At 35.5% G+C, this 22,655-nt stretch overlaps 1 protein-coding gene across 4 annotated transcripts in view; it reads right to left on the bottom strand.

Moving 5' to 3' along the window:
• Positions 1-22,655, bottom strand: part of LOC150101919 (uncharacterized) — a 153,086-nt gene that overhangs the window by 85,526 nt on the left and 44,905 nt on the right. For 3 of the 4 annotated variants that reach the window (XM_090400263.1, XM_090400264.1, XM_090400262.1), the window contains one exon: positions 13,356-13,544. In XM_090400263.1, the coding sequence (XP_090256389.1) occupies positions 13,356-13,544 (189 nt within the window). Of the gene's footprint in view, positions 1-13,353; positions 13,545-22,655 lie in introns of all 4 variants that reach the window. The other variant, XM_090400265.1, reaches the window with a different exon arrangement.

Genomic DNA, 22,655 nt, shown 5'->3' with positions numbered 1-22,655 from the left:
GATCTTCACTTTACGACAAATAGTGGAGAAATGGGAATATAACAAAGATCTGTATTTAAGTTTTGTCGATTTGGAAAAGGCATATGACAAGGTGCCAAGAGAGAAGCTATTCAATATGCTACAGTTATATGGTGTCAATGGGGCATTATATCAAGCGATACTTAGTCTTTATTTGAGTGGTAAGTCAGCAGTTAGAATTGAAGGAAGTACAGGAAGATGGTTTAATGTTAAATCTGGTATGAGACAAAGATGTACATTATACCCTCTGTTATTCATTATCTATATGGATCACATTATGAAGGAAAGTGGTATTAAACATGATATCAAAATTGGAGATGTTACTGTCAGCTCTTTGCTTTATGCAGACGATGTTATACTTCTAATTAAATCCACTACAAGTCTGCAAGATTCTCTGACTAAATTGAATAACTGTTGTAATAGATATGGTATGAAGGTCAGCAATAAAAAGACAAAGATAATGAAAATAGGTAGAATCATTGAAAATGTCAACTGTGTTGTGAACGGAGAACCTGTGGAACAAGTAAAACATTTCAGCTACTTATGCACGATTTTTAGTGAAGATGATAAATTAAATATGGAAATAGACAATAGGATCAACAAAGCTGGTATGGTAGGAAGTCAATTGAATAAATTCATATTGAATAAGAGAGAAATTAATCTGAATACTAAATTCGCTGTATACAAGACAGTGTTCAAACCAGTTTTAACTTAAGGATCTGAGAGCTGGGTCAGAAGTAAAACACTTGACCAAAAACTAGAGACCGCAGATATGAGAGTCCTGAGAAAGATTAGAGGTGTGAACAGATGGCATGAATGGCAATATCATATTAAAAATGAGGATATTAGGAAAGAACTTGACATTGTCAGTATCCAGGAATGCATTAGCAGAGCTAATCTCAGGTGGTATGATCACTTAAACACAATGTGCGAGGAAAGATTAGCAAAACAAGTGTTCTCTGCCCGGTTGGCAGGAAAACGACCCAGAGGAAGACCAAGATATAGGTGGATTGATACGGTACAAAGTGCCTTAGATGATAGAAATATAAGATCTGATAATGTTGTAGGCTTGACAAGTAACAAACCGCAGGCGTAGACTTCTGTGGCTAATTGGTTCAAATGATATATTTCGGTGATTACACCACATTTTTTATTTTGCAGTGATACAAAATACTGAAATAATAGTTCCCGACAAGTTTCGTAAATCATAGGATTTACATCTTAAGGGGGTAAATAGTATAATTTAAAGTTTAAACAAGAAAATTAATAAATACAAATCATAACTGTCTGGCTATTCATAAACTCAAATAACAGAATGCAGATATAAAATGTTATTGACGTTGAACAAAACTGGACGATGTCACGTGTTCTTGTTCATACAGTCCGAGCTCAGATTGAGGTAGATTTTTTATTAGAGCTGACCACACTTGATGGAGAATTTTTATTGCATTGGGTTAGCATATTAGAAGCTTCTTTAAATTTTCTTACTTAACTGTTGTTTTGTATGTATGACATCGTCATTTTTTGCCAGAGTACATCGTGTCCAGTGGAAGTGGTATGGAAAGCAAGACCCGTTTTTTGTTCTCTTTTGTATTGTACGTCTTTTTGGTGTTCAGCCATGCATATTTATCCAGATCTTCCTGTCTGTCCTACGTAGCAATGGATTTTGTAGATTTACCCCCTGAAGATGTAAATCCTACGATTTACGAATCTTGTCAGGAACTGTTATTTCAGTATTTTGTATAACTGAATAATAAAAAATGTGGTGTAATCACCAAAATATATCTTTTGAACCAATTAGCCACAGAAGTCTATGCCTGCAATTACAAACTTACAGTGAGTGCTTTTGGCATAAAGTTATACAACTAGAGAAACTACACAATAAACATCTCAACTTCATTAACCGTCTAATTTTCCTCATCCGATGCAGAGATAACGAAGTCATCCTGAAATTTCTCAAAATCAAACATATATTCCATACAAACAAGGCCTCCAGAATTTATCATAAAATGGAACTAGCTTTTTTAAGAGAAAGAATTTCAGTCACTAGAGCTGAATTAGCATTAATTAGTAATAACACTTTTTCTCTTCATAATGAACTGGCCACATCTCTTCCATCCTACCTATGGAACAACATCGATAGTGTTACATTCAACAAAGCAATAGCGATCTCAAAACAGAAGAAACATACATTAATTCATAAGTTCAACTTACTCCTTCAGAAGAAGGAAATACATAAAAAACAACTAGATCATTCAAAAGTAGTTATCAACCTTTCTTCGAGAGTCCTAACAAAAGAAGAGAATAACCTGTTACCTAAGGGTTTTAACTTTGCCTTAACCCCACGTTTCCTACCAAAAATTGATATCATAGCACAAATAGAAAAAGGAATTAGAAATCTACCGGACAACATGGCAGATTTTATCCGTATAGAAAGTACAGCTTTACTATTAAAAAGCAGATTACCTCATAGGAATCTACCATACAATGAATATGCTTGCCTTAAAAAGTTAAAGGATGACAAAAATATTGTCATAATCAAAGCGGATAAAGGCAACGCAACTGTCATTTTAAATGCTACAGAATATGATAACAAAATGAAAAGTCTCCTGGAAGATACAAACACCTACAAATCCCTTAGACAGAGACCCGACTTGGCATACACACAAAAAAAAACAAATGATCTAATAAAAAATGTGCCTCTCTGGACGGAAGAACTTAAAAAATATTTACAATCAAAACATTCTTTGATACCAAAAATATATGGTGTTCCAAAGATCAATAATTTTTGTAATCCATAACAGGATTACAAAAACGCAATCTCGCTTACTTATATCAAAAATGTTACAGATAAGATAACCAAATTAATGAACAAACACAAGATAAAAGTAGCCTTCATTCATATGGAAAAAAATCTCAAGATTCCTACATCCACCAAAACCACCTCATCATCCTCTTAAAAAACCAGGAGTCTACAAAATCCATTGCTCTTGCGGGATTTGCTACGTAGGACAGACAGGAAGATCTGGATAAATACGCATGGCTGAACACCAAAAAGACGTGCAATACAAAAGAGAACAAAAAACGGTTGCTTTCCATACCACTTCCACTGGACACGATGTACTCTGGCATAAAACAACGATGTCGTACATAGAAAACAACAGTTATATAATTTTAAGAAAATTTAAAGAAGCTGCTAATATGCTAAAAAACCCAACCCAATGCAATAAAAATTCTCCATCAAGTGTGGTCAGCTCTAATAAAAAATCTACCACAATCTGAGCTCGGACTGTATGAACGAGAACAAGAACACGTGACATCGTCCAGTATTGTTCAACATCAATAACATTTTATATCTGCATTCTGTTATTTGAGTTTATGAATAGCCAGACAGTTATGATTTGTATTTATTAATTTTCTTGTTTAAACTTTAAATTATACTATTTACCCCCTGAAGATGTAAATCCTACGATTTACGAAACTTGTCGGGAACTATTATTTCAGTATTTTGTATTGTATAACTGAAAAAAAAAAAAAAAAAAAAAAATCAGCTAACGACTTTTTATTCCCGTATACGGGAGTAGGCGAGGCCATTTAGCCCTATCTAACTTTTGGAGACTGAGTGGGCAGTTCAATCTCCACTGTTACCCAATCAGAGACAGATGGCCCAAGGCTATCATTAATTAAGCGGTATGCAGTGAAGAGAGACGGCTCAAATGTGCCGCCATCTCGTGGTCCCTAACCCTAACACAATATGTTTAATGTCTGAAATAATGCGGATTCTACGGTCGATTTTCTTGAGTTTACAGGACGAAAAACCTGCTTGCCCGTGCCAGAGATCGACTAACTCAGGAACCGGTTGAAAAAAGGCTTAGAAAAATTTCCTCTAGTCGCCGACTAGACTCGAAACCAAGTCTTCCTTCGTGCGGCCAAGCGCGGCGGTGTGCAAACGCCACATCCGCTGAGCTACACAGAGCCTTTTTTTTTTGTATAACTGAATAATAGAAAATGTGGTGTAATCACCGAAATATATCCTCTTTTAAGTAACAGACTGATTTGGAGGAAACTTGTAGATAGGAAGTTAGTAACGATGTAAATTTTTCATGTAGTACTACCATATCCTGTACACCTCTTGAGGGGGTACATGGCAGGAATTTGATATTGTTATTCCCCATTCTGATATTTGCCCACATCACTCTACTTGAGACTGCCTGCCATTCAAGAAGACTAGCCTTGTATTTTGTGTTGAATACTATGGCTACTCCTTCTTTTCCTTGATTGTTATTGCCTGAATATAACATTTTACATTTATTGCTCAGAAAGATCTCACAAGTTTTTGTCTTTTTTGTTTCAGTCATCCCTATTATGTTGATCTGGTACTTATCTAATTCCTCAGCTAGCTCCATTTCTTTGCCATTCAGGCTTCTTATGTTGATAGTACCGATCTTTAACTCTGGTGATATTGAGTTGGGGTGTGTTTTAGGGTTTGTTCTAGTTGCTGACTTTTCGCTGTTCGCCCTGGTTCCCTGGCGAAAACAACGGGAGGGCCTTGTGTAACTGGGTGATGCCCCAATCGGCATGAAATTTTGTCATGTTGTACCATCATTTTGTATATTGGTTTATGCCAATAAGAATACAATTTGGTCAACTAAATCCCAAATTGCCAGCCCATCCTCGTTCATTCAGTATCCAGGTAGATACCCAACAGGGTGCATCACAAGAAGGTGAGGATTGGACATTAAGTCAGAAGCCCTGGTCGGTTCTCCGCATTCCTTTAAAGGGTATGTGGAGGTCTCCTCTCAGTTATACAGCTTAGACCCTTAAGCACCCAAAAAATAATAATAATAATTAGCAAGGAATTAATATTTTGGTATGTGCAGAAGAATTATGAGAGTCTCTGTAGCTGAGTTGGTTGCAATAATGTCCTTTGGTCAGAAAGATCTGGGTTCAAAATCTAGGATGCAAAGAACTTTTAACAGTTTTTTTTCAACTGAAGGCGAGTTAGCTATTTTCATACAGAGGTGACAGGACCTCGAGTTTAAATAAGAAATTCAGGATTTTTCACCCTGCAAAACAGATAAACAAACCAGAAGAGCACAAGCAATATACAGACATAAGACTATAGAAATAAGGATTAACCACCTTGTTTCTAAAGAAATAAGAATTAACCACCTTGTCAGATCTGGTTTCAAAAGCCTGCATAGTCTGTGCATAAGCATAAAATAAGAAACAACCTCAATGTTTTGAGGGCAGAATGAATGTAAACAATAAATAGGATTTGGAAGAAATCCACAGATAGAAAAATGTAATCAATTTAGAATAAAGTTTATTTCTTTGATAAGTAGAGTCCAACTGAAATAACTAGAGACATATCACAGTAAGCAATAAAAAAAATAAGAAAAAGAGGGAATACAATGGATGAAAATTAAAGTAAAAAATGAATGCCTGAAAGTAAGTGAACTAGTTTTTTCATGTATTAGTTCATGTAAGCAGTGGCGTAGCTAGAGCTGTTGCCGTCCCTCTCAATACACACCAAAAATATTACAAAAAGTCAAAACGACGTATACGGAAATAAATTTAAACACTATGTTTATTTTTGAAGTAAAATTTTAATTTCAACATTCTAAAATGTTATTTTTCTTGCTTTTTCTGTTAGCAAAATCGATGACATTGGCGAAGTCTATTATATGTAATGTAGGTAATTCTTAATCAAATTTTATTTAGAAAAACTCCTTTCACAACTAACAACACTTACAGCAATTGTGAGGAAAAGTCACAGTAGTATTACAATATTTGGAAATGAGTTCTTGAGATTGTATTTTAGAATTAACTGCAAAAGTTCAAAAAGGTTCAAAGTGCCACCTGGGCCAGACCGTCCCCTCTGCACCCCCCCACCCAGCTTCGCCACTGCATGTAAGTATACTAGCTGGTGTCATGTTGTGTATGATACACATCATGTACAACATGATGTGTGTCATACCCAAGATCTGTAAATGGAGATTTTTGATGAACAAAGAATTATGTTCTTTTTAACTTGATACAGGACCATGCCTTGGTTGCTATTGCATTGAGTGGGAATGCCTACCATTTAGAAAGAATCTTGAAATTTTTTAACAAAGCTGTTGTATTCAATACATAGCATTTTTTTTTTCCTTTGCCAAAGTACCAGATGGTTTTCATTGGTTGTATAAAAAGCCAAACCAGATCTGTCTTTTCTGTTCTGTCATGTGCAGATTTCTCCAGAACACCCTTTGACCTATATACAACCTCTGTCCAAAAAAAAACTGAACTTTTCGAAAATAGAAGAAACTAGTGGCGCCACCTGTTGTATCTTTTTGTTGTCGAAAGCAGCAACCTTCATTAATGTTGTGTCAACACTAATGAAGGTTGACACAACATTAATGAAACTAATGACATTTGTTTCATTAGAAGCCGAGTTATAGTGCCAAGAGTTACAGTGTGTTTTGACGAACAGTGCGAAAATGAGTTTCAAATAGAGAGCTGCAATTGGCTTTTGTGTTCAACTTGGTAAAAGTTTTACCGAAATGCATCAAATACTTCAAAAAGCATATGGTGATGAATGCTTATCCTGTACTCAAGTTTACAAGTGTTTAAGTGATTTCAAAATAGTCATGAGATGCTTGGGGACGAAAAGCCGGGCAGTCCAAAAACTGGACTGAACAAAGTTAGCATCCAAAAAGCGTGATTTCATCAAAGAAAACCAAAATCGTCTGTGAGATTGATTGATTGAATCAGGGATTGCAAAATCAACTATGCACAACATTTTGACTGAGAGTTTGTGCCTTCGTAAATTGAATTCAAGATTTGTTCTCCACAAGTTGACCGATAACCAAAAAAAAATGTATTGAATTGAACACTGCAAGGACCTCATTAAAACCGCTCGTAAGGACTCAAATTTTCTTGAAACAATCTTTACTGGTGACGAAACATGGTGTTTTGAGTATAAGCCTAAAAAAAGAGCCAGAGTGTTGAGTGGAGACCACCAGAAGAGGGACATCCGAAAACAAGTCACTTGGAGAAGTCAAAAGTAAAGACAATGCTGATTTGTTTCTACAATTCCAAGGGCATTATCCACAAAGAATTCGTTCCACATGGCCAAATGGTCAATGGTGAGACTATAGGCATTTCAAAAGAATGGGTAGGATATATTTTGCATGAAGAATTGCAAACAAAAACGCTTTCAGCAAGATGGGTGCCATGCTTGCTCACAGCAGATCAAAAACATACTTCCATGAAAATCTCTGAACAGTGCTTGGAGCATTTTAACAAGAATAAAACTGATTTTGTGCATCAATTTCTTACTATGGATGAGACTTGGATTAACCATTATACACCAGAATCCAAACAGCAGTCAAAACAGTGGACAGAAGCCGGTTGTTCAGCGCCAAAGAAGACAAAGTCGGTTCCATCAGCAGGAAAGGTCATGGCATCGGTGTTTTGGGATACTAAAGGCATTTTCTTTATTAATTATTTTGAAAAGAGTAAAACAATAACCGGGGAATATTATTCCGATCTTTTAATCACACTAGACGAAAAAAATTTGTGAGAAGGACCCGGTTTGCAGAAGAAAAAAATCACCTTTCATCAGGAAAATGTACCTGCCCACAAAGGTGTTTTGGCAATGGGAAAATTAAGGGATCTGCACTATGAATTGTTGGAGCATCTGCCCTATTGCCCAGATTTGGCTCCCTCTGACTTCTATCTCTTCCCAAATCTAAAACTCTTCATCGCTGGTCAGCATTTTTCTTTGAATCAAAAGGCGATTGCAGCTGTAGAGGGGATATTTTGCAGATCTTACTGAGAACTGCTACAGGGATGGAATAATGGTGCTGGAGCATCGCTGGAATAAATGTATTAGTCTTAAGGGAGATTATGTTGAAAAATAAAAATAATTTTGAAATTATAAAATCGTTTTTTCATTGTTAGGCTGAGAACTTTTCAGACCACCCTCATAGTATCTAATTAGGATGACAATATCTGTTGAGGAAAGATCTCAAAGTGGCTCCAAAGTTTTCTTTTAGGTACATTTATAAAGAAGTTAGCAACACCTCAGCTTGCTAAGATGTTGCTAATTAAGGGACCTGTTGGTATGTTATGTTGATCAAATGAGGTGTTCTGGAGAAATCTACATATTAGAACATTTTAAAAATGTTGAAAGGAAAAGAAAACACAGATCTGGTGTAGCTTTTTTCACAGAAAAAGTATCTAGTAATTTGGCAACAAAGAGAAATGCTGTATATTGAACATTTTTGTCAAAAAATTTAAACAAGCTTCCAAAATGATATTCAAACTGGACTGAGTAGCGTGAAGTCAACAGTTTCTATATACAAGTAGACAAGTCATGGAAATACTTTGTTTGCTTATGTTTAGGTAAAGCATTAAAACAAGAACAATTTCTTGTCAAGTATAATGTATTAAAAATGAGCATAAATAGTGACAGAAATAATAATTCTTAAAGCTAAAGAAGAAAAACTTTTTTTTTATATTGTTTGGTAAAAAATTATTTAAAGAATCAGCAGAAATAGCAATTAACCACTCTTCTTAAAAAGAAATAACTGTTGAAAAATCTTGAAAGCATTGGATGAAATCAACACTAGATGCAAAATATATGATTCTTCTATTACAGATTAATTTCAACCTACATTACACATATACAATGTTTTGGTACTATGTTTATTCTACAGAGACTTCAATGGTTATGCTCCAATGAATTGGCATCCATGATTCCTCCACTTTCTGTTTGGGCCTGTTAAAACCTAGAATCCCTTTGCAGTGCAGCTGCAAACACACCAAAACTGCTTATCTTCTTCCTCTTTTATTCTCTCTATCTTCTAAAACATTCTTCCTTGAAGTATTCCCAAATAACTACAATCTTCAAACACTTAAAAAAAAAACGCTAATCACATCTATTTCAATTCTCACTTGCATCTCACATCAATTCCTTATGTGGGATCAATATGAAAAATAATAACTTTTTAATGTTGCTACTTATTCTGCCCAAAAACTTGCCTTCATTCTCCACCCACGGAATTGGAGAATGAAAGCAAGTTACCATTTCTTGATGTCATGTTTTGATCTCAAAAACATCTGATAATGGATTCTCATTGGATATTTACCAAGAGCCCACTCACTAGATGTTATCTTCATTCTCATCTCTTCATCATCCATCACAAAAAAAAGGCATCAATCACACTTCTTCTTCTTCTTCTTCTTCTTTTTTTTTTTTTTTTTTTTTTTTTTTTTTTTTTTTTTAAGGGGGAGGGGGCAGTTTCCATAATTAAAATGAGAATAGAGAGGGAAAAGGAACTCCAGTTTCAACTCAACTGGCTCATCCTCAACAGGTATCATGGAGAATCATCCAAAAAATACTATTTTCTAATACTCCTCTATGATGAAATTTCATCATCATCAAATTCCTGACATGTACCCTCAAAGGGTGTACAGGATATGATAGTACCACATATCATTACTAACTTCCTATCTACAATTTTCCTCCAAATCAGAATGATGAAATTTTGGCATTCATTATAGAGACTATTTAATTCCTTATGCCAACAATCTACTCATTAAAATTGTGAACCTTCTTACAACTTATAACATCAAAGTGGTTTTTAAGCCTGTTCATACATATGCATTCTTCTTTGTTCTCATAAGAGATTAACTTCTTCTTCAAACATCTAGGGATCTACAGAATTCCTTGTTTATGTGGGCTTTCCTACATAGGTCAGACCTGCAGAATTTTCAAAATAAGAAAGAAGGAATTATATGCAAATTATATAAAATGAAGATAAATCAAGGCTGGATTACCACTCTTTCAATACACATCAAGATATCGAATAAAACAAAGTCTGCCATATCTTGAGGAAAACTTACTAACTTCCTGGATTAAAGAATCTATAACCTTCATTCATTCCATGGCTCTTTTAACAAAAAAAAGGACTTATTCTAAATGATGTCTGGAAATTAGTGATTAGATTGCTTTACCTTTAGGACTTTGAGCTAATCATCTCCAAACTATGCTAGAAAAATAAATGATGCATGCCATACTTCACTGTCTCCTCACACTTCAAGTGTTAATATTATGATGTTTGTTTTTCTTAATTTCTCCCCTCCCCTCAGTAATCTGTACTTCTCTCATTATCTTTATGTTTTTCATCCTGAAGGAGCCACTCATCTTTCACGGTGAAACTAGTGTTGCGTTGTATATCTCTGATATTGATATATCGAGGCAATATAATTAACTTTATCCTTTCCTACTTCAGCCGCTATATCAAATTCTATCGCATGTACCTCTTTGTTAAGTCGGTTGCGTCATTGTTATGTGATCTTCATTAATTTTAGTCTTATCGTTATGTCTCGCTTCTTTTATACCTTTTCTTATGTAATTTAACCTTTTAAGGGCCACCAGAGATTACCTGTTCCCTGAATTCTATGAGTTATACCAGTCACTCAGGCAAAATTTATTTTTTATCTGCGCCAGCCTGGGTCTTAAAGTTAGAGATAAACTTAACCTTTAGGATAAACATAGATTATCAGGTGCCACTAATAATGTTAACTGAATTCTTAGAAGTCTTGGGTTCTCTGGCTTATTTTATTTGCAATTGTGCCCTACTATTTTCAATTGGGGTATCCCCGCACACACACATGATCACAGATTCGAAGTTTTATGAAGGGTCAGTCATCATGATCAGAAATACATGTAAGGAATCAAAATATTTATTAAACTCATCATATAATGACATACAAGTTAAAGTAGTACATTCTCTCACTTTAAAACCATTATGCATTGACTTCAAAATATTAGCAAATTCAATAACTCAACACATAATACATTCTTAATTACAGCTCAATTGGACATTTAGGCATTTCAGCACATTAATAATCTCTCTTCGGATTAATTATGACAGAATCTCTATCTAACTGAAAGTTCTTAAAGTTCATTTCAAAAGCATAGTCATTTACATAAATCTTAGTTCTTCACTCTTTCTTCCATTTACAAATTTTAAGATGCATTCTCTTAACACTGTTAGTCAATTCTCAAAAGGGGCTAGAACAAGTGAGAGTACTTATCTATTCTTTATCGGTTTTCTTCCATCCTTCCTTCTTTGTTTCGATTCTGTTTGTCTCGATCTTATCGCCACGTGGGTTACACGTGCTCACCTGAGTTAGGCGCTATCTCTCTGTTAAGGTTTTAAGTCGATTGCCTTCTCATTGACGGCCTGCGGTTGATCTTGATGAAATCTGCTGCAGTGTCATGCCAGATCTTTTCGTAAGTCAGCCCTCAAAAATGAGAGCTGAACTGCGATGAACTCTTGGAGCACACGAAGAGAAATGCAGGAACAAGAAAAAACGGGGGGATTTAATTCCGTGTCGCAAGTTTTACATGCTTCCCTAGAGCGCCACCTTTCCGAGTTTGAATTTCTCTTATCGTCTCACCCATTGGTCTCAGGCTGGGTGACTTCACCGATCAACATACGGGACTTCTTGTTTCCGGGAACGTATGCATCATGATGTCTTCTCAGATGTGATGCCTGCGGGTGCTTACGTTGCGCTTATAGTATTAGGGCGATCTTTGCCCTATGTTGCTGAATAATACGCATTCTTTCATTTATAATATTTCACTAATGATTTCTCTCATGATTGCCTAATGGTTGCCCCTTTTGCTGACTTACATTCATACTAGACATATAGATACATTAATTTAAATTCACATAATTCACAGTTTATCATACAAGATGTTGTTACAAAAAAAAAACATAGTTATACTGTGCTAAAAGATGAGTATGCATATATATTTTTTGTTAATTGTTAGATTCTGGAATGTGATGTCATGTAAAATTTGAAGTCGCCTATTTCAGATCTAACACTAGTCAGTTTTCTTTATAGTCTTTTTTTTATTTGTTAATGGCTAATAAAAACCAAATTCCTTTTATAAGTACATGTTTCTTTTATAATAACTTTCTTATATTTGGGAGATAGTTATCCATAAAATAAACATTAAAAAAACCATTGTTTAAAAATCACTTTTCTTTTTTCTTCTTCTTCTTTTTTTTTTTTTTTTTAATTTACTTATGTTATTCCCACACACAAAATGTCATAAACCTACACTAACTGCATGAGTGAGCTAAGAAATTTTCTTTTCTAATTTTGTATAATTTTTGAATTTTATTTACTTTTTCTTTTACATAATTCAGAAACCTGCTGAGTGAGCTAAGGAATTTTCTTTTCTAATTTTGTATAATTTTTGAATTTTATTTACTTTTTCTTTTACATAATTCAGAAACCTGCTCAAGAGTCCAAACATTGGGCATTTTCAAGATGCTTCTCCAATAAGCAGGATAGTGATTAGGCATTTCACACCTAAAGACAATCAGAAATATCCTGTCTATAAAATTAAAAGTTCATTTACAATTTATGTAAATTTTACAATTTACATAAAAAATAATTATACATTATCATTTATTTTGTTACTGCATTCACTCCTGACAATGCTAGTGTTAGAGAAATATTAGCTTTTAAGCTTTTTTTTTTTTTTTTTAATAAACTATAGGTTTTCTTTAGCTGTCTTTTTTTTTTTTTATCAGTTATTAATTATAATAAAACTAGCTAAGCATTCTTTAAAAAAAAAAAAAAAAAGCCCGAACAATAATACAGTCAAGTCACCACCATTAATGGTTTAAATGAGCTCCTAAGAACTAGTGAATAATGAATATTTCAATTAAGATGAAAAAAAGTATCTACAAATAGGTATAAATACATAACATATGAAATATAAAATCCAAAACTGGTAATCCCAACTACTCACAACTTTCAAAGTTAGAATGAAGTTGAATATAGCTATGTAAACTTCAGGTTTAACAGGAGGAACAGAAGATGCATATAAACAGTATGCGTTAGTGTACTGTACATGCCAGATGTGTGACACTCAAACTCATTCTGGGTAGATTACTGATGAAAAATAATGTTGACTGATCTCGAATTCTTCACATTGATTAAATTACATGTCAGTTAACTGAAGGCTAGTTAATTAGAGTTCTACTACACTCTACAAGCCTATAACTTTTATATCCTCAAATATTTTATATCCATATCACACATGTAAGTAGCTGTTTGAAGGACCAATTAATTTGATGGGTAATACCTCAAATAGAATGGTTTTAAGTCCAAAAAATATATAATATATTCATATATTATATCCATATATTATATATATATATATATAATCAGTATCAGTCAAGATGGAAGACATAATCAATGAAAGTCAAGTATTCTAGATACAGTAAATTAAAAGAAAGGAAAACATAAAGTATATACACGTTTTGCAAAAGGTTTTTCTTGTTGTTTCCTGCGAGTACTTAGAAGAGATTTTGGCTCTGCATCTGGATATTCAGAGCTAACAAATTCAGACCCTTGGGTTTTGGATTTTGCCAACACTTTTGAAGAAGCCTTGTACTGAGAATCTGACGCTTTTTTATTTGTCTGTATTCTTGAATTTGGAACAGATTCTGTAAAAATATCACAATTTCCATAAATAATTAATAATAATAGGCCATTACCATAAAAATTAATGTAAATCTTTGCAGAATACATAACTTACTCATTCACTCTCTCAAAACAATTTCCTTTATATCTCTTATTACATATGAAAATACATAATATCAATCTATTAAGCTAATGTATCACACTATCTTAGTAATGGCTATTTTACATGAATACATTTAGCAAATGTTCTCTAGTTCAGGACTTAAATGAATATAATAATCTTTCAGTTCTGTGCCTCTTCATCCAAGACTGCAGCATATATGTCTATTTATATCATGTTTGATAGTTCTGTATATTTTTGCAAGACAGCAACTGTGCACAGTGAAATACATATTAATCAATTAACACTATTCAAAATGGAGTGGCATGTGTTGGAGTTATTGTGTGTATATTATTATTATTTGCTTTGGTCATGAATCCACAGTTTGAGTGCGGGAACTATGGACAGATCTGAAGAAATGCCTAATGAAAGATGATCATTTATATAGATAAAAGAAACAGAAATGGAGATAATTTCATTTACTCTACTCACTAAATATGTCTGTTAATTGTGTCTTGATACATTAGGTAGGTGTGACATTTATAAAAGTGGTTTTTGTTCTTCACTTTGATGTTAACATATATGTCTTCTTTAAATAGCATATCTTGCTGAAATGCTAAGAATATACTGTGTATGAAACTAAAAGAATAAATTTTTATTTGGTGTAAGTGCTGGCCTCTCATGCATTAACAAATCAAAATTTTAGTTTTGGAAGTAGTGAATAAGATTGTGTGTGTGAGAGAGAGAGAGAGCAGAAGTTGGGGTTCAGATATGTTTAAAATTTTTTAGGATCTCTTGTTTAAAGATAATTTGCTTCACTTTTACAATTATAACATTCATCATCATCATCATCATCAAATTCCTGCCATGTACCCTCAAGGGGTGTACAGGACATGATAGTACTACAAGAAAAAAATTACATCATTATTAATTTCCTATCTACAATTTTCCTCCAAATCAGTCTGTTACTTGTCAAGACTCCAACATTATCAGATCTTATATTTCTATCATCTAAAGCACTTTGTACCGTATCAATCCACCTATATCTTGGTCTTCCTCTGGGTCGTTTTGCTGCCAACCTGGCAGAGAACACTTCTTTTGCTAATCTTTCCTCGCCCATTCTGTTTAAGTGACCACACCACCTGAGATTAGCTCTGCTAATGCATTCCTGGATGCAGACAATGTCAAGTTCTTTCCTAATATCCTCGTTTTTAATATGATACTGCCATTGATGCCATCTGTTCACGCCTATAATTTTTCTCAGGACTCTCATATCTGTGGTCTCTAGTCTTTGGTCAAGTGTTTTACTTCTGACCCAGCTCTCAGATCCATAAGTTAAATCTGGTTTGAACACTGTCTTGTATACAGATAATTTAGTGTTCGTGACTAATTTCTCTCTTATTCCATATGAATTTATTCAATTGACTTCCCACCATACCAGCTTTGCTGATTCTGTTGTCTATTTCTATATTTAATTTACCATCTTCAGTAAAAATCGTGCCTAAATAGCTGAAATGTTTTACTTGTTCCACAGGTTCTCCATTCACAACACAGTTGACATTTTCAATGATTCTGTCTATTTTCATTGTTTTTGTCTTTTTATTGCTTACCTTCATACCATATCTATTACAACAGCTATTCAATTTAGTCAGAGAATCTTGCAGACTTGTAGCAGATTTATTTACAAGTATAACATCATCCGCATAAAGCAAAGAGTTGACATTAACATCTCCAATTTTGATATCATGTATAATACCACTTTACTTCATAATGTGATCCATATAGATAATGAATAACAGAGGGGATAATGTACATCCTTGTCTCACACCAGATTTAACATTAAACCATCTTCCTGTACTTCCTTCAATTCTAACTGCTGACTTACAACTCAAGTAAAGACTAAGTATTGCTTGATATAATGCCCCATTGACACCATATAGCGTATTGAATAGCTTCTCTCTTGCCACCTTGCCATATGCCTTTTCCAGATCTACAAAACTTAAATACAGATTTTTGTTATATTCCCATGCTTTCTCGACTATTTGTCGTAAAGTGAAGATCTGATCCTGACAGCCTCTATTTGGCCTGAATCCAGCTTGTTCTTCACCAAGCTTTTCTTCCACAATTCTTCTCAACCGGTTCTCAAGTATACTTGCATAAATATTACCAGGAACACTCAGTAGGGAAATACCTCTGTAATTCTCACATTCAGTTTTATTTCCCTTTTTATATATGGGTACTATGAGAGCTCTACTCCAATCATCGGGAATTCGTCCCTCTGTCCAGGCTTTCTGAACTATGCAGTGCAGCCACTGTAAGACTCTTATACCACCATACGTCAGCATTTCTGGTCAAATATCATCTACTCCTGCTGCCTTTCCACATTTCAAGCCTTTGATGGCTTTTTCTACTTCAAGTATGTATTCCTGACTGCATGCCTGGTCAGTGTTTTTTATCACTGTGCTGTCATCACTGCTTGTTTCATTAGGCAGTTTTTCAAAGTAATTACTCCATACTTCAAGGATATCATTTTCGCCTGTTTTCATGTCACCTTTATCATCTCTAATTACTTTTACAACACTCTTTCCTCCATTCTTAAGCTTCTTCAACAACCTCCAGAATATTTTGCCACCTTCTTGATATTTATTTTCTATATTCTTGCCAAAGTCCTCCCATGACTTTTGTTTAGCTAGTTTTACACAGTGTTTAGCATTCTTGCATTTGTCTCTATATTCTCTAAGAGCACAAGCTGACTTATTTGACAGGAACTTTTGGTATGCTTTCTTCTTTTCCTTCACTGCCTCTTTAACCTCCTGTGTCCACCAGGGAGTTCTGATTTTTTTATCCTTACAAACAACCTCACCACATGCCTCTCTGGCAGAATCAATCAATGTTTTCTTCAGAGTTTACCACTGAATCTCCAAGGTTTGATTCCTGTTCTCAAACTCTTTCATTTTTTCTTCAATAATCTTTGTGTATTTTAGTCTACATTTCACATCTGAGAGCTGCTCAACTTTTATTCGCTTTAAAACTTTCTTACATGTTATTCTTTTCAATATGAAATTCAATTTTATCCTGCTCAAGACTAAATAGTGATCACTTCCAATTTCAAATCCTCTGTACACTCTGGTGTCCTGCACCAGGGAGAAAATATCACTATCAACAATAACATAGTCAATGAGACTTTTCTTATTCCTAGCCTCTTCTCTCCATGTGAATTTGTGCACATTTTTATGTTGGAACATGGTGTTAGTAATAACCAGTCCATGTCCTGAGCAGAAATCCAACAGATATTTGCCATTATTATTAGCTTTGCTCTTTTCTCCAAATTTTCCCAAAATATTTTTGTATGTCTCACAATCATTTCCTACTCTGCTATTTAGATCCCCAACAAGGACCAACTTTTCATTTTTCATTGTGTCAATTGCTTTTTCTGAAGCCTCAAAAAATTCCTCCACTTCTACCTTAGTAGAACCTTCTGTGGGACCATAGGCACAAATAAGTCTCATTGTCCAGTTCCCCATTCTCATATTTGCCCACATTACTCTACTTGAGACTGACTGCCATTCAAGAAGATTAGCCTCGTATTTTGTGTTGACTACTATGGCTACTCCTTCTTTTCCTTGATTGTCATTGCCTGAATATAACATTTTGTATTTATTGCTCAGAAAGATCTCACCAGTTTTGGTCTTTTTTGTTTCAGTCACCCCTATTATGTCGATCTGGTACTTATCTAATTCCTCAGCTAGCTCCATTTCTTTGCCATTCAGGCTTCTTACATTGATAGTACCGATCTTTAACTCTGGTGATGTTGAGTTGGGGTTTATTTTCAGATTTGTTCTAGTAGCTGACTTTTCGCTGTTCCCCCTGGTTCCCTGCCGAAAACAACGGGGGCCTTGTTTAACCGGGCGACGCCCTAGCCGGCATGAAATTTTGTCATGTTGTACCATCATTCTATATTTTGGTTTTAACCAATAAGAATACAATTTGGTCGGCTAAATCCCAAATTGCCAGCCCATCCTCGTCCGTTCAGTATCCAAGTAGATACCCAACAGGGTGCACCACGAGAAGGTGAGGATTGAACATTAGGTCAGAAGCCCTGGTTGGTTCTCCGCATTCCTTTAAAGGCTATGTGGAGGTCTCCTCTCAGTTATACAGCTTTGACCCTTAAGCACCCCAATATAACATTTATAACATTATATTATAACATTATAACATTTATAATTATAACATTTATATTTTAATTGCCCTGTAATTCAGATTCATCAGTACATAAGAGTAATACTACAATTTTCAACATATTCAGATGTATTGTATCATGAGACATATAGATTACAAGCTGAGTACAGTTTGTAATCTATAGAGTACAGTTCCATCAAGGTGTACCACATTGACAGAACTGTACTCCAGGAAATAGATGAAGCTAAAGATTTAGGGGTGGTGGAAGACAGACAGTTAACGTTTAGAGGACATACATCTCATCTCATATTCCTTTTCCCTCTTTTTACCTTGCGGTGTCAAGGATTTATTAATCATTGGACCTCAAACTGTTCACAGGATACGGTGGTCAGTCCTATGCCCCTGTATATCCTATCTCCATAATGTTGAGTTCTCAAGGCCAGTTTGCCTGTTTTGGGGGATGAAAACCCCAGGATAAAATGGGGAAAAAACCCTACTGTCCACACCCAAGACCGGCTAACTTGGCTATGGCTGAGGAATCCTTCAGCTCCTCATGTCACCAAGGAAATCGAATCTAGGACACTCCTTCCCCAGGCATATGGTTACGAAGCGCACAGCCACTAGACTAACCGCACGGTGAATTATACAGCGAATAATAATTAAATATGAAAAAAAAAAAGGAAATTATACATAACTTATATATAATAAATATGGTCAGATGTTCCTCTAGTATCTTGCATAATCAACTGCTCTTTCTATGCAGGATATAAGGTCCTCTTTTGTGCAAGGTGATGGAAGAAAGGGACAAGAAAGATGTTCCATGGACTGCACTGTCTCACACTCACAGTTATCTGGCCAGTGAAGTAGCTCCATTTGATGAGATTTTGTTTGCAGCATCCTGTCATTCGAAGTCTGTTGAGATTTTTCCAAGTACTCCAGTCCAAGTGGGCACCAAGTGGAAGATGTTTGGCTGTTGGAATACCAGTATTATTTTCAGGATATATAGTGCAAGCCATTGTTGAAGTCTTGTCTCTGGGAGGTTTTTAGGTGTTCACAGTTGCAAGGAAGCTATGTCGGGATCTCAGTCTTTGGGGCACTGCGGGTCTGGCCGAATAGTGGGTGGCATTCATCATTCATTTGTCTGCTTTTGTCAGCTGAGAATGCAGATCTTCGAATTGAAGGGAGTGCAATACCAGCCGAAGTATACAGGTCTTTTAGTGGTGTTGGTTTCAGGCATCCTGTAATTAAGAAGTAGCTTTCATTCAATGCTGGTTCAAGTTTTTCTGCATGGCAGGATCTGGACCATACTGGGCAGGCATATTCAGCAGAAGGATAGCAAAGGGCCAAGGCAGAAGATCTAAGTGTGCTAGGGTCTGCACCCCATTTGGAGGAGGTAAGCTTTCTTAGTATATTGTTTCTTGTATTCACTTTTGCCTTTGTTTTTTCTGTGTGTGTTTTATATGAGAGGGTGCGATCAAGAGTCACATCAAGGTAGATTGGGTTCGAGGAATGTTCTATATTAGAGCCTTCCCAAGAAATCTGTAGCTTTCTTATTGTTAAAGTGGAAAAGGCCAGTCTGGGTTTTCAAGGGATTTGGTTTTAGTTGATTGCTTCTATAATATATGGTTAGACTATTTAAGGCAAGTGATAGAGTAGTTTCAATGGACTTGAAATTTTTTGATTGAGTAGCTAGCAAGGTCATCAGCATATATAAAATTTCTAGTTACTGGAAAGATGGGGGAGATCATTGACGTAGATGTTGAAAAGTAATGGTGTTAACACACTTCCCTGGGGTATGCCATTTTTTTTGGAGGTGCCAGTGGCTCTTCCTACCCCCCCCCCCAGGTCCACGTAAAAGCATCTGTTTTCTAAGAGTGATTGGATCAGGAGGACAAGGCGATAGTCTCTAGTTATTCTGTATATTTTATTTCTGAGTGTGATGTGGTTTATGGTATCATATGCTGCAGTTAGGTCTACAAAGACTGCTTCTGTGGCTAGTTTTTGCTCATAACCATTTTCTATATATCGAGTGAGGTTGAGAATTTGTGATGTGCAGGATTTGCCTGGTCTAAAACCAGCCTGCTCAGCAATAAGATGGGGTTCGATTAGGGGTTGTAGCCTATTCAAAATTAATCATTCATACAGTTTAAAAAGGTTGCTGAGTAGTGATATAGGTCGAATTTTTTTTGCTTCTGTTGGAGTTTTCCCTGGTTTCAGAAAGGCCACCACTTTAGCATGCCTCCAGATAGTTGGTATCCTTAGGGTTCTGAGGCAAGTGTTGTATAGGTTTAATAACCACTCTTTAGTCCTGGTTCCAAAATGTTTATTCTGTTCATTACAGACATCATCAAGGCCTGCAGATTTTCTAGGTTTTAATAGGTTTATGGCAGCATTGAGTTCAGTGATGGTGAAATCTGAGTTAATTACATTTTGTTCCTCACTTGGAGTTCTAATTAGCTTATTTTTTGGGTGCTTCTTAGGGAATTTTCCATTTAGCAGCAGCTGGTGAGCAATTTGATTAGCTGTTACCTGCGGATGCTCATATGGCTTAGTGAAATCCTTCCTAATTCTGTTGATAAAGTTCCATGCCTTTCTGCTACTATGGGTCATATCAAGGGCTTCTATTTCTTTTTTCCATGAGGAATGCCTTTCCTCTGCCATCTTGGAGCATAATTTTTCTCCTGCTTGGATAGTCTTTTCTGAGAAGGGATTGGTATTGTCAAGTTGTAAGTAATCAGCATACTGGGCTTGTATGTCACTGGAAAGGCTTGGAATGTAGTTTGTTTGTGCGGCATCTTCGGGGGATGTGTTTGGTGGAGATTTTCCTCAGTATTTTTATGAATTCAGGATACTCTTGAAGGTTTGGAGGGACTCATTCTATAGAGTGGTCAAGATCTTCCATGAAACCCTTCCAATTAGCATTTTGGAAATTAAACCGTCGTCTGTAAGGGACTGTGTTAGGCATAATGGCTGGGTTGCATTGAAGCATCATAGGTCTATATTGAGTATGTGGAATGGGATTTAAAACCTTTTTAACACAAATGTTGGATATTTTAGAGCTAACAAATATGAGGTCAAGGTTATAGCCTCGCTTCCATCTGCCACTGTTGAAAGATGTAGAGTTTTGGATTATGTATCAGGTTTAGAGAAAGGTTTTCAGCCCATTTTTCAACAAGTTCTCCATATTTGTAGGACTTTGTGTAACCCCAGTTAACACTATGGCTGTTAAAGTCACCTAATACAACATTAGTCATGTATGCATTATTATTGAGGAGGATGTCAGGGAAGGAAAAAGCTTCTTCTGGTGGTTTATAGACTGAGGTGATTGAGATATTTTTAAATGTGATTGTAATAATCTCGATGTTTCTGTTGTTCGTTGAGTCAATGGATGATGAGATCAAGTTTTCTTTTGTAAATATTGCACTACCATATTTATTGTGGGGTATTTCTTTGATGAGTTTCAAGCCATGGACGTATGGTCTTGCAGCACCTTCTCCTCCGTGAGTTTCTTGCAGGCAGAGCACATCACAGTCATTATCTATGCAAATATTTGCAATGAGATCTTCCTTGACACTGGAGAAACCTTCAATATTAAATGATATTTTTAGGCCTGGCCCCAGGTGGGATCCTTTAGGGCAGGAATTTTGGAGCATTTTAGTTTGATCACTTGCGTTTGGTTAATAGCAGCTTTAGCTTCCCCTAATAGGTACTAACACGTAGCTGCTAAGTAGTTCATAAGATTACTTGGCCATTGAAGCACACTAACAAGTAGAGATAAGGAAGTTGTTATTCCACTTTACAAGTCCTTGATACATCCATATCTGGATTATGGTGCTCAGGTCTGGTCTCCTGAGTTTCTTGGGGGATGAGGAAACAGTAGAGAAGATTCAGAAGTGAGCAACCAAGATGGTGAGTAGTCTGTGGAATGTTCCCTATGAGGATAGCTTTAAGGGTGTGTGTGTGTGTGTGTAGATTACAGAAGTTGGTTGGTAGGAGAAAAAGAGGGGATATGATAGAAACAGTTAAGTTAAAGGATTTTATAGGACTGATGCAGGGGAAATGTTAGTAGGGGTGTGAGGACTAGATTTTTTGCTTGTTGGAGAGTTGTGAATGAGTGAAATGGATTGCCAGAGTTAGTTGTGAGTGCTTTGTCTATTAATGGGTTCAAGGAGTGGTATGATAGATTGTGTGGATAGTTGGGATCTCCTGTGATGAGTCTTCAGACTCCATGGAGGTTTCCATACAATAACAATAATAATAATAAATATGTAGAACAGGCTAGGAAGATGACATATTTGGTAAGGCAAGAGAGCCTATGGCATGAAGAGTGCTTGGCTGACCAAGAAAAATTCTTGGTTCTATGACAATGAAAGAACAGTTATGAAAGGAGACAATATTAGCTCGTAGAATAGACAAGTAACTGTTGTGATGGATACAAGTAAGGTATACAATGAGCATTATTTCATCAAAATATTTCATACAATGTTTGAGTAAGTAAGGACTGAATGGTAGAGGAGAGACTGAAGTGAATGACAGGAGATGAGGTATTAAGTGAACTCAATATTAATAATGTTTGGAGTGGAAGAGATGTGATGACATATCACCATTTAAGGTTAATTGTGTCCTTGTTAACAACTGTTGTTTTAAAATAGAGAAAGCCCCAAAACAGTAAAGGAGAAAAAATTGTTCCAATTGAGGGGGGGGGGGGGTTCAAGATTGAAGCTTCAAATTACAAGCTAATTTGAGTATTTTTTTTTAAATATATATCTGATCCATACATGAAGGCCATAAAACTAATAGCACATTAGTGCCCTGTGTGGGCAAGAACAATAGAAAAAAGAAGAAATCTGTTTAC

Source organism: Typopeltis vanoorti, chromosome 11, assembly GCF_054136105.1.
Source record: "Typopeltis vanoorti isolate ZY-2024b chromosome 11, IOZ_Tvanoo_1.0, whole genome shotgun sequence".
In the NCBI taxonomy this organism is placed as follows: domain Eukaryota; kingdom Metazoa; phylum Arthropoda; class Arachnida; order Uropygi; family Thelyphonidae; genus Typopeltis; species Typopeltis vanoorti.
Note: the sequence above shows the minus strand (reverse complement) of the source record. Positions and strands in the feature narration are given on the sequence as shown.